Source organism: Aspergillus japonicus (genome assembly GCF_003184785.1).
Source record: "Aspergillus japonicus CBS 114.51 unplaced genomic scaffold BO86scaffold_47, whole genome shotgun sequence".
Classification (NCBI taxonomy): domain Eukaryota; kingdom Fungi; phylum Ascomycota; class Eurotiomycetes; order Eurotiales; family Aspergillaceae; genus Aspergillus; species Aspergillus japonicus.
The window spans coordinates 184,765-196,880 of NW_020291684.1; the positions used below are offsets into that span (position 1 = coordinate 184,765).

At 52.4% G+C, this 12,116-nt stretch overlaps 3 protein-coding genes across 3 annotated transcripts; 1 reads left to right on the forward strand and 2 right to left on the reverse strand.

The window, feature by feature from the left end:
• Nucleotides 1-995: 995 nt before the first annotated feature.
• On the reverse strand, nucleotides 996-3,597 carry BO86DRAFT_155882 (WD40 repeat domain-containing protein). Its single transcript, XM_025666363.1, has 7 exons — nucleotides 3,448-3,597; nucleotides 3,110-3,252; nucleotides 2,097-3,039; nucleotides 1,752-2,037; nucleotides 1,482-1,679; nucleotides 1,344-1,419; nucleotides 996-1,254 (listed from the first exon to the last, which is right to left on the reverse strand). Exons 1-7 carry the CDS (start codon nucleotides 3,450-3,452, stop codon nucleotides 1,112-1,114), a joined length of 1,794 nt encoding a protein of 597 aa, XP_025525212.1. The 5' UTR covers nucleotides 3,453-3,597; the 3' UTR covers nucleotides 996-1,111.
• Nucleotides 3,598-4,410: 813 nt separating this feature from the next.
• Nucleotides 4,411-6,725, reverse strand: gem1 (ERMES complex Ca(2+)-binding regulatory GTPase GEM1). Its single transcript, XM_025672544.1, has 2 exons — nucleotides 6,416-6,725; nucleotides 4,411-6,360 (listed from the first exon to the last, which is right to left on the reverse strand). The coding sequence occupies exons 1-2, from the start codon at nucleotides 6,423-6,425 to the stop codon at nucleotides 4,469-4,471; spliced, it is 1,902 nt and encodes a 633-aa protein (XP_025525213.1). The 5' UTR covers nucleotides 6,426-6,725; the 3' UTR covers nucleotides 4,411-4,468.
• Nucleotides 6,726-7,281: 556 nt separating this feature from the next.
• Nucleotides 7,282-8,735, forward strand: BO86DRAFT_381428 (SYLF and SH3 domain-containing protein; the record flags this gene model as incomplete). The annotated part of the gene is made up of 4 exons (XM_025670767.1): nucleotides 7,282-7,324; nucleotides 7,408-7,511; nucleotides 7,590-8,656; nucleotides 8,714-8,735. 4 exons carry the CDS (start codon nucleotides 7,282-7,284, stop codon nucleotides 8,733-8,735), a joined length of 1,236 nt encoding a protein of 411 aa, XP_025525214.1.
• Between the last annotated feature and the right edge of the window lie 3,381 nt (nucleotides 8,736-12,116).

The window sequence follows — 12,116 nt, forward strand, 5'->3', positions numbered from 1 at the left end:
GTCGCGACTTTCGCCATGCAATCCCGCTGTCACTGCACCGAACCATCACCCGCATCGTTTCGCCTCCGAGTCACGAATTCCCACCGCTCGGCCCCGGCGTCTGTCCCACCTACCCAGTCCTCTCCCACTCTATATTTAGAATCTAATCCAGGGTAAGGGTTGGTTGTATATACTCACTCATATCATCGCCAATCACCCTATGAGTGGTACACACAAATTGCTTTGCTTTGCTTTGCTTACCTTGTCAGCTTCTGCCTTCGAATTAGTTACATCACACCTCCTTGTCCCCCAAAACATACCAGCACGTCTGTTCACTTTTCATCTGCAACTGCATACCCTCATCATACTACCCATTTGATTTCCTCCAGAATTCCCCTCTCTGATTTCATGTTCTGTGATTCCTTTGCCATCATCCCTCCCCCTCCCCTTTTCTACCTACACGAGTAACGCAACAACGGTACATTATCCTGTCCATTGACCGAGCTATCCCACCTGTCAATTGACCGACGAAAGCACAACCCCCTGTTATCCTTTTATCATTTCAATGTATGAAGATGTTTGTGAGTCCTTGCTTGCAATCTTGCCCCTGATGATTGTTTTGTGAGGTTGATAGTCGATACTTTATCTAATCATTCACATTCCTTCTACTCCGTATACCGTAAACCCCCTGCCAATGTAGTGATAGTTCACCGTAGTATAGTTCCAAGCTCCTCATCTATTCATCAAGTTAGACTGCTTTCCTCCCTTCTATACTTGATCAATCGTTTGCCGTGATTTATCTCTAGGAAATTGTATCTCAAACGGACCAAAGGAGTTGCCTTTCCCGCGACTTGGAATAATGGCCTAAAGCAAAGGGGGGTGGAGCGTCAACAGATTTGAACTACAGCTCTTGGCTTGTTTAGCCTCGTGAAACCAGTCTAATAGCGCAGCCCTTCTTTATGGAACAACAATAGTTACAGACATCCAACGTGACTTGAAATTAGCGGTTTCATTTGGGTATAGATCTCATGAAGAAAAGAAACAAACCATGCAGATATTTACAAAAGATCAGGGATACGAATGGGACGACGTATGGCCTCCAGTTTTTGTTTCTCCTTCTCACACTGCTCGCTCAAAGAGATCCCATGACGGAGTCTCCCAGTGCGGAACCGGATCCCGACGCCGCGGCACTGGCGCTGAAAGCCGGGGATGAGGTGTGGTCGTAATAGTTCTCGTTGATGCCCTCGCGGGGACGGTCCCAGGTGCGGATATGACCTGCGGCGGGTTGAGGGTTAACGCGCGATTCGGATGAAGGAGATATCTTGTTTGCGGAGAGGGCTGGGGAAGGGTTGGGGAGGGGCTACCTTCAAGAGAGGATGTCATGATAGAGTTTTCTTGGAACCCAAGCCAGCAGATCGGGTCTTCTCCGACGATCTTGGACTGTAACGGTTTTTCTTAGCTGCCGGTCTGGGATGTTAGGAGACGGGGGAAAGAAAGCTCACCATAATCGGTGGCAACAGCGCCGTCCGCGCCCTAGGCTCGACGGGATGGCGAACGGTCGGGTCATAGCTGCTGTAGGTATCGGCGGTCTGTTGCGAGTCGGACCGGACTCGGTTGCCGGCACTATCGGCGCGATGACGGTTGTTGAGTTGCGTGTTGGTTACGACCATGCTTGTCCGCTGGCGCGCGTTCGCTTGGTGCTGGCGGATGGTCAGTTTATGCAGCAAGCTTGGCTGATGGTGGGCATCTGGGGGTGCGGAATGGAAACATACCACTCGGGGACGGTGGAGCATGCCCACGCTGAAGTCCCACAGTAACAACCGGCAATCATCACCGACACTGCCGAATCGATAGTTTCTCTCGTCGCAGCGCCAGGGATCGAATGCTACCGCAGAAACCCATGAGTTGTGGCCTTGACATCGGGCTACGATCTTTCGTTCTGGTAAGGACCAGATCGTGACCAGATCATCTTGGCCGCCAGTCACTATGTATTTGCCGTCCGGCGACCAGCAAACACAAATTAGACCACCATAATAACTGCGAAAAATGTCAAGCACCCTAGCAGCAGTCAGCGACCTGTCTATGAACAATGGCGGTACCAAGGATAGCCTGCATACTCTTCTTTCAAGTAGTCCATCACCCGCAAAGACCCGTCCTCCAGAACAATGGCCAGGTGTCTGTGGTCCGGAGAGAACGCAAACTGGGAGATCTTCTGATTGGCGACTTTCCACAAGGAGACCGGGTTCGTCTTCTGATTCCTGGAGTTGACCGACTTCAGGATCTGCAATGGCTGCCGACTCGACGATTTCAGCATCTCAGCTGAGGGACTGTTAAGTTCGGGTGTGAAAAGTGCGTCCTCCTTCTCCTTATCGTAAACTACCAATTGGCCGTTGGCGTGGGCGGCCATGAAGAGATTCTCCGACCCCGGAATCCACTTAATATGAGTTACGGCAGAATTGGCAACAACCCCGTTCTTGTTGATACGCGCGTATTTCTGTGAGATCGGCTCGTACCAAATAATGTCCCCGGCCGATGAGCCCATGACGATGTCGATGTGCGACGAGCTCTTCGTCAATTCGTTGATATCGTGGCTCAGAATGTGCGCTTTTGTGAAGAGAATTTTCGCCAGCGGCTCTTCTTTTTGCTTCGAACTGAGATCCAACCACTGGAATGCGCGGTTGATGTTGGCGAATGCGAAAAAGGCGTCTGGGTTGCGATCGTTCAGACGTTTCGTCAACGCTTCATGGGTAATTACCCGTGATACAAACGACGAGCTGCTCTTAACAATGTTGTTCTTTGGTTTCCTCCTCTTGAGGCCTTCCTTAACCACTGGCGCGGCCAGCGCGGGGTTCCCATCGCCAAACAATGGTGCTGTGGCATGTCCGTTCAAAGAGTATGTAGGCGCCTTGCTTTGGTTGCTGACTTGAACTAAAGAGAGTTTCACGCCCGAGGTTGGCGGGGTCACGCCGGTCGCGAGAGGGTTCGGGTTCACGACAGGCGCTTCCGAGGGATGGGGCGGCGGGGTTGCGAGGTGGAGGTTGTCTTTGAGGTGATAGGTGCCTGTCGCAGGAATTCGTGTTAGTGGACTCTTGATCGCATGTCTTTTGTGGGTGCGGTAGAGCAAACGCACCTTCTCCAACCTGCAAAGAGCAACCGCCCTCGGGATGGCTGATGATGTTGTTTGTTTCTACCACAGGCACCGCCATGCCGTTTGATGCGCCAGCTGCATAGGCGACCGGGACGGTGTAGCGAGGTGGGGGAGGGGGGAGGACACTGAATTGAGGGATATCAGTCAGAAGGGAAGCCACGCAACAGAGCTGTCATATTTCGTCAAAGGCTGAGGAGGATGGGTCTGTCTCCGGAAACCCTCCAGGAACTCTGGCGCCGGACCTATGATGCTGCGGCACAAAGCGGAGATAAGGGAAACCAGACGGATAACCAGGGTGCGGTCGGGGTGGTGTGTCTTACAACATGGCTGCGGTTGCAACAGGGCCTCCACGGGAACCAATTGATGGTGAATACAAGGATCCTCCGGGGTTGGTATGATATAATCGGGGCGTGATATCACGAATTCAGTGAACGTAGCAATAGGCGGGCTAGTCAGGCAATCGTTGATTTCGGGATGGACAACGCTGGATATAAGTCCCCCAAGAGCGGCACCAGCGACGGGTGCCACTCAGGGCGGCTCTTTATACTGATATCGTTTATATAAAGGTGATGCTGAGAGGGCTAAATTTGCGCTTAGCCAGTATCGCAGGTCCTGATGGCGACAATCGGTAGCAGAGAGGTAGCTGGGCCGAGGAGGAAAGTTGGTCGAAACACTGGGGCAATCCGCGGGCGTCCCTGGGTAGTTTTAAGTAGACTTCGGGGCGGAGATCAAGAGGGCACAGGGGAAAGGGAGGGGGAGGGGAATTCCGGGCACGAATCGGCTGAATTTGTGTCTTGGGGAGAGAAGAGGTCGGAATGAAGCCAGAGTCACTTTGGAAGTTACTTGGAAGGAAGCCTGGCAGACGACAGACAGACAGACGGACGGACGGACGGCCGGGACCTGGGTGAGAGGCTGGAGCTGATGGGCAGCCAACCGGTGGTCATTGTTATTCCGGGGTTAGTTTACGTTAGTTCAGGACTATTATTTACACGGCTAGAGGCAAGTTCACACGTGGGGCCGGCCGGCAACTTTAGCATGAGGAGACTACGTAGCAGGAAAGTCCTCGAGCCGATCACGGCGGGGTTCACCACCAATGGTGCTCTAGCCTCTAGGGCTCCTTGTCCTTGTACCTGTCTACCTGACTTTGCAATGCTTTTTAATGCTTTCAGTTGATGTACGTTGTGTTCATAAAGGCTCCAATTGATGTACATGGTTTCGCACAATATCCTGGGGCATCAATAGAGAAGGCGGAGCAGGCTGGTAGGCAAACTGTCAAGGGTATCTGGTATCTAGGTTTACAACTATCGCTACAGGTTCACTGCTGGGGAACAAGAAGCGCCCTCAGACCCCACTACCACTAACTCTCCGCCAGATCATCACCGCTGCTGCCCCCGCGCAGACGACCGCCCCCAGTGCGATTCCCCACGACATCCACTTGCCCTCGACATCTTCCTCACTCCGTGGAAAGGCCGTGCTGGGTTCCATAGCCGCCTCGGCGATATGAACAAACACTTCTTGGATGGAACTCCACGTAGCGCTGACATGAAGTGGTGGACTGGGCATGTTCAGCATGGCCGTGTATTCATGAGGTTGATGCTCCGCCCGTTGGGTGGTTCGGTCCAAGTCCGCTTTAAGGGCAACAAACACACTCGCAAGCTCTTCCAAGTGCGGATACTTGGCCCGCAGCGCCGGAATATACGCAAAGGAATCGGGATCAGAAGAGTCGTACGTGTAAACAATGACATCGCACTGGTCGAGGAGCTTGACCTGATTCTCCAGGATTGCAGGCTCTAGCTCTCCGAGTTCGTCCAGGATCAGATAGCATTGCTTACCCCCAGGGAGCTCGACTGTATTCACAGCAGTTCGTGGCTGAATGGTGGGATGATATGTGGCGCTAAATCCTCTCGAGAGGAACGCATCCAACAAAGCCGATTTGCCGGATCCCGGAGCTCCAAGCACGTGGCCAAGAACGACATTGCGCCCCACGCGTCCGGGCCGTCTCCTTCGCTTTCGTGGCCGCGTGACTTTAAGCGCCGCCGTTGTCGAAGGATTGCTGCGGTCGGATGACTCGAATCCCAAGTAGGCCAAATACTCGAGCGTGGTCTTGGGCGATGTGAAAGTGGTCATACTCCACTGTGCAAGCCAACCCTGAAGGGTGACATGACCGGCCTCGTTCCGAACGGTGGAAGATGGGAATGAGCCATCCGCCCAAGAGGCAGGCAACCCTGGTGTCGGCGCAAACAGCGACGCCAACTCGGCGTCATTCAGTCCACCATCATTATCCTTGTCGGAGAGGAGAAAAAGGTTAACAAAGAAACGATAGCCCTCTGGCGACAGCTCGGCTGATGCGTAAGGGGGAACTTCAAATCTCGGATGGAGGAAGCTTTCTTGAAGGGACAAGTTATCCGTGTACTGAAAAGCCCGCAGAATAATCCAGACCGTTTCGTGACGACCTTTCTCAGCATACATCTTGTTCAGATGAAGAAACCCACAGCAGTCAATGCCTGAGGGAGTGACCGAGTGAGGATGTGTCCTTTGGATGGTCTCCTTGATATGAACAAGATCTTCTTCACTCAGGGGCTTCTCGAAACAGCGCATCTGAAAGTCCTCCATCTCCTTGTCGCTAAGATAACCATCCCGATCTTTATCACTCAGATAGAATATGCGTTGTAGTGCGGCGACGGCAGCGGGTTTCAGGGCAGACTCCTTGGAATCGAAGAGCGGTGCGATGGGATGCGTGACGGCTTTTTGGCAGAGAAAGAAAGCCTCGTTGACATTTCGATGCTCGCGGGCACTGGTGCGTATACATGAATCGATCTCCTTGAACTCTGCCATCAGCGGGAGCATCTCCTCCTCAATGACTTGTGTCTCCGTGTGGTCCGCAGCCAGGTCGGACTTGTTCGCGCAAAGAACTACCGGTACATTGACCCCCAAGGAACGGAAATACGGCAGCCAGAACAGAGCGACTCTTTCGTAGCTGTAATGGTCCGAGTACACAAGTAGGATCACATTGGATTTTCTGATTTCCCTTCCCAAGTTATTGCGCTCTTGCGGGAGCGCAGAGGTGTCCACCACTGTTGTCGTTGTGACATTTTCGGGGGTTCCGATGGTCGGAGGTATGGTGATCTGGGGTAGGACGGGTTGAATCTTGTTTGTTACAAAGACACCTTTGACAAGAGAAGTGATCAAGCTGGACTTGCCAGTGCCTTCGTCTCCACAGACGCAGATTCGCACTGGAGTGCTGTCAGCAACCGTAGATCAGGGTCAATTGCGGTCGGCTTGTCGAACCTGTAGCCATCGTGAAATGTGTTAGAAATGCAGCTGCTATCACCCTTCTCTGATCATTGAGTCATTCCTTCCTGATGTTGCCGACATGGAAAACCAAGAGTACTGAGTATGTCTTGCTTGAAGAGAGAGGATTGGTGACGGAGATGATCAGCGGAACCTCGGCGGTGGCTGTGCCGTTCTCGCAGCCTCAGGTCTCGGTCGGAAAGACCGCATGGACGTGCAGTACTATACCGTCCAAATCTGTGCAACCCTTAATGCGCACACAGATATGGAAGCGAAAAGATGATCGCATCACATCAGCCTACCGAGCTATAAGGGTCGAGGATTTACTAGCGAGTTCAATGTGTCCGAATGACTCAATTGCTTGAGTTACGGCAGCCGGAAGTCAAGGAAGCCGACCGCAGCAACCACCCCAGCCACAGGATGTAATGGAGACAAACGAAAGCGCCTACTCTTTTGGGCTGAATATCGCGGGCCTGAGCACATCCTCAGGTTTTCTTTTCAATTAGACAGGCCAATGCTCACTCAGCGACTTTTCAACAGAGCATAGAGCCAGCGATATCAATTCCAGCGTGCTGCACCAAGTGCATGGTGCAGCAGTTGCTTTTGGTCAGCTTGAGTTGGTAAGTAGGAGAAGCATAGATCGTTTGCGAAAGCGAAGTGGATGTCAGCCCGTCATTTGGGTTCCACTTCCGGTCGCTCCCTCAAGACCAAAGCAACCTACGGTTATCAACACCTTTCTCTACTGCTCCCTGACTCTTAATTCTGTCTTTCATCCCACCCCCTCCTTCCTTACCTTACCCTCCCTTCCTCACTCTCGCCTCCCCCTTATTCACGGGTTTCTTAGGTCCGGAGTGGTCTTCAAGATGCCTCTCGGAATTCACAATCCGCTCCCTTCATCTCTGTCAAGTATGCATTAACTCCGCCCGCTTTCCAACTTCCCCGCAATCACTGGCGAGGCTATTGAGCGTGAACTAACCCCCGGACAACAGGCGAATGCAAGAAGGTTGGGAAAATTCTTACGTCCTTCGTGGACCCCCGACAAGCATTTGGACCTGATAAGGTCATTCCTCCTGAAATTCTAGCAGGCGCTAAAGTAAGTGGGCAAAAGAGCCTTCCTTTGTCATGGCCATTCCGTGGCGTTTTCGTCTCAGGCTGACCGCTCTGTCGCCAGGGTCTCGCCATTCTTACTGTCCTGAAAGCCGGCTTCCTGGGCTCCGCTCGCTTCGGTTCGGGGGTTGTTGTAGCCCGCCTCGCAGATGGCTCTTGGTCGGCTCCGTCGGCCATCGCGACAGCAGGTGCCGGGTTCGGGGGCCAGATAGGGTTTGAATTAACCGACTTCGTCTTCATCCTGAATGATGCTGCTGCTGTGCGCACGTTTTCTCAAGCGGGAACCTTGACACTGGGCGGTAATGTTTCGATTGCTGCTGGACCGATCGGACGCAACGCCGAGGCCGCAGGCGCTGCAAGTACGAAGGGTGTCGCGGCGGTGTTTTCATACTCGAAGACCAAGGGTCTCTTTGCCGGCGTGAGTCTGGAGGGAAGTATGCTGGTGGAGCGCAAGGATGCGAACGAGAAGATGTACAACAGTCGAGTGTCGGCCCGCCAGCTACTGAGCGGAACTATTCGGCCGCCTCCTGCCGCTGATCCTCTTCTACGTATCTTGAACTCGCGCGCTTTCTATGGCAACTCGAGACAAGGAGATACTATGTATAATGACATTCCTGTCTATGATGATAGCCATGATGATGTGGTATGGGAGGGTCGACGAGGCGATGCCTATGGAGAAGGTCTCCGGCGTGACCGGCCTGGGGTGAATGGCAACGACGACTATGAGTACCGGGATCGTCCTCGTCGTGCGAACACGTGGGCCGATGATATCTATGACCGACCTGCGGGAGGTTTGAGCCGGTCATCAACGACCCGTAACAGCAGCCGCCCGGATACCTACGAGTCTTTCAACCGCAGCCGTAGCAACACCGCCCCTATTGATGAAGATTATGTGTATTCCGACCGCAAACCCAGCCGTCCAACAGCCCCAAAGCCGATCTTTGGACAGAGGACGGGGGCTGCCCCTACACTCCGTCAGGACCAGGCAGTTGCGCTGTACACATTCGACGCTGATCAGGAAGGTGACCTGGGTTTCAAGAAAGGCGATATCATCACCATCCTCAAGCGGACTGACAAGGCAGAGGACTGGTGGACGGGGCGAATTGGAGACCGAGTTGGAATCTTTCCCAGGTAAGCATCACCGTCTGATCGAAACTCCTGCTCTGGATACTAACCTGCCATGCGTAGTAATTATGTCGACCCTGCTTAAAATCTTGATTCCCCTGCTTTAGTTTATGCGAAATGACATTTTTATGACATCCCTGCTTCTGTCTTTCCCTCAATGCCCTCCAGAATACTCGTCCCCCTTTTACCTTCCAGTTTCGCGTTGGCGATTTTCCTCTCTTGCCAATATGTCAGCTCTGCAATTCCAAGGGTCCGCTTTTGGCATTTCATATCAGCACCGGAGTTCAAATTGAGTTGACCAGTGAGCGCAGTTTTGCTTGCACGAATAGGTGATGACCCAGGTATTCACAGTTGTGGGTTGTGATCCCAACCGGGCTGTCCTTCGGGTGCGTGTGTTTGTGATTGTGCTTAGGTACTGCCTCCAATTTATACATAAGATGTTGTTTTCAGTATGGGATCAGCCGGCAGACCTGGCAGTGTTAGAAAGACTTCTCCTTCGTGGAGTTGAGTTGGAATGATTGGATAGGTCTCAGCCCCCTTTGTATTGGGGTTAGCTGCCGCTCAACTGACATACATCCACCCCCCTTGCAAGGGCGCCTGGCATTGACCACAAAGACTCTGGTGTGATGGATGGATGTCGCCAGAAAGTGGCTGGCTTGCTGTCGCCACCAGTTGTTTCTCCAGTGTAAGTTTCATAGGCATGTCCCTCCCTGTCCATCCGTCCATACCCCGTATGTTTGGGAGGTATCAATGGATGTACATTCTTCGAAGAGTTCGGAACCAAATATCCCCCTGCGGTACTGCATCCTTGAGTAAGCGAGGTCATCTGGTCCCCTCCGCCTGAGCACTTTCAATCATGGGCTAAGCGCACCGGATGGAGCACAGCTCCTCACGTGTAAGGCATAACAATAAGGTCTTGCCGTGAAGGAAGGGCGGGCAAATGAGGGAATGGAAAGCCGATAAACATTCCTGTCAGTTTCTTAATCCTTCTCGTGCTGCGACTTCATTTCATTAGCTTTCATTCCTCTCTTCATCCTTTTCTTGGCTACTACCTACGGGATACTACCGAAGGTGGGGGTGGGTCGTTTCCTTTGCTCCTCCCTGGCGAGGCTCAACAATACGAGACATCCTGTAGTGTGAACGTACTGTACAGGCCTCTGGCCGAACACTGGCAGCGTGATTTATCCACAGGGCAGCTCTACTTGGTGTCAAAGCCTGATTCATGAGGCCAGGAAGGCCTTTCAGCAACATTTTGCATGTTCCGATGACAGTCCCATCGTGAATCAAATGATACACCTCGAGCTCGATCGAAAAGCTGACAGCTGAAGGTTGCGTGGGTACCTCGTACTGTAGGCAAGGCAGGCGAGGAAAATCCCTAGTTAGCGTAACTGAGTATAGAAAGGCAGGAATTGAACAAGTGACATCCCTTGAAGCCCTCATGCTGCATCATGGGCCGCAGGGTTCCAACGAGCAGAATCGAAAAGGATGGAAACGGGCCAAGAGGGGAAATCTTGTGTTTTTAGGTAGTATATAATGGATTCCACATATATCTTAAGCCACAGGAAGTTCTTTGTCTAATGCAAAGGTACATGTACAGTACCAAACACCAAGTGAAGTAAGTGAGGGGAAGCATTTGACCATGGGGAACGACCGTGCCACTTGTCAATCCAAACCCACCCCAGCAGCACGGGGTAATGTTGATCATTGATCGCCTACTGCAAGCAAGCGCGCGAACGAACGAACGAACGGAGGAGGTGACCTGCCAGTTGATAAGTTTACTCCATACTGGATAGATCGATCGATCAGCTGTGGAGAGGGCGGGCGGGCTGAGTCAGCCGGTAGTTCGGGGCCTGCGCGGAATCCAATCCATTGATCAATTATTCATCCCATCCCATCATCCATCCATATACTTCCAAACTAAATTACTTCTACTCACCACTGGGCATCAACGGGGTTACTGTGGGAAACTTGGTCTTTTTTTTTTTTTTTTTTTCTTTTTTTTCTTGTTTCCCCCATTCCTCGTGGGGATTGTACCTGACAGAACTCAACGGTGTGCCTGAGATACTACTCCGTACCTACAGTACTGTACCTCGGAACCAAACAAACCCATCCAAACGGGAACCAGACAAGACGAATCTTCCAGATCCGACTGCGGTGGTGGTAAATGGACTGAGTAGACAGTATATGGGTCTTTCTCTGATACTCCGTACAGTCCGTCCACCCCACTCAGGAGTGTATTCTCCCCTGATTTTCCCACCTTTCTTCCTTCTTCTATACTTTTAAATTGCTGCTCTATCTCAGAAGAGTCAAGGACACCCTCACCTGTGTCGCGAGATAATATTAGTTGCTGGAATCTTCATCTATTTTTGTCCTGGTCGACTCCGATCATCGCGGCCAGACCGACCACCGAACCAACCACTTCTCGCAGGGACCACCGTCCACCATCACCACAACTGGAATCACCACTCATGATTACGGCTGCTCTTTTTTAGTACAATAATAATACTCAGTACAAGTGGTGCTGTGCAAGACAGACAGGCAGTGGTGGGCACAGTACTTACCTTAGGACTCTCCAACCTTTTACTACTTCCTACCTACCTACCTACCTACGAACGAGTAACTAAAACTACTTGGGAATTTCCCCATCTTTTTCTCTCATCCTTTCCCTATTATCCTTTTTCTTCACCACCAACCAAACAGCAACCACGGCCACGCTCTCCCTCCTCAGCCTCGTTCGCTGGCCCTCCTCCTCTTCCTCCTCCTCGTTCTCTCTCCTCTTCAATCCCTCTTTTCCTCTTCACCCCCTCCCCCTCCCTCCTCCCTCTCCACCTTCAACCGACTGCTCGTTACCATCCTTCCCTCCCTCCCTCCCGCCGTTGGCCGCCGGATGCCTAGCCGTCATCGCCCTTTCTCACTCCTGGTCACCCTGGTGGTTGCTCCTCTTCGTCGACAATACGTTCCCCCGCTCTGATGATTCCATGACTATCCTCTATTTGTCTATTTTTGCGACCCTGGTGGTACATTGACCTCCTCTCCACCAGGCGAAGTTCCTGGTCCTTTGTCAACCTCGGGACGCTTGCCTTTTAGCTTCCTCCCTCCCCTCAAATTATTTGCTCCCATGCAGGTGCGTCACGTTCTCTCCACCCCTGGTCCCTGTTAATCGCCCCATTCAACACTGGTGATGAGCAATTCTGTTTCTGCCTTTCGGTTTCCTGTCCTTCCACAGCTCTGCACTCGTGTTCGTTGCTGGTACCATTGCCTTTTGCCCCGTGGGTGGTGGGGTCATCAATGAACCCCCTGTTTCAACTATTTACAATTGCGGGATTGCGTCTAATAACCTCCCCTCTACGCGTAGGCTTCACCGAGCCCCTCTGAACCTGGAGGAGGATACGCGACGCGGCGAGGGCATGTCCCCCAACTGTCAATCAGCGACCCTAGTCACCATGTAACGGAAGCCATCGGGCAC

Excerpts from the sequence above, each read along its gene's own strand:
- BO86DRAFT_155882 (XM_025666363.1), bottom strand. Across the intron at positions 1,680-1,751 it reads TGCTCCACCGTCCCCGAGTG|CACCAAGCGAACGCGCGCCA; the intron begins GTATGTTTCCAT and ends ACCATCCGCCAG. Across the intron at positions 1,420-1,481 it reads CGCTGTTGCCACCGATTATG|TCCAAGATCGTCGGAGAAGA; the intron begins GTGAGCTTTCTT and ends AAACCGTTACAG.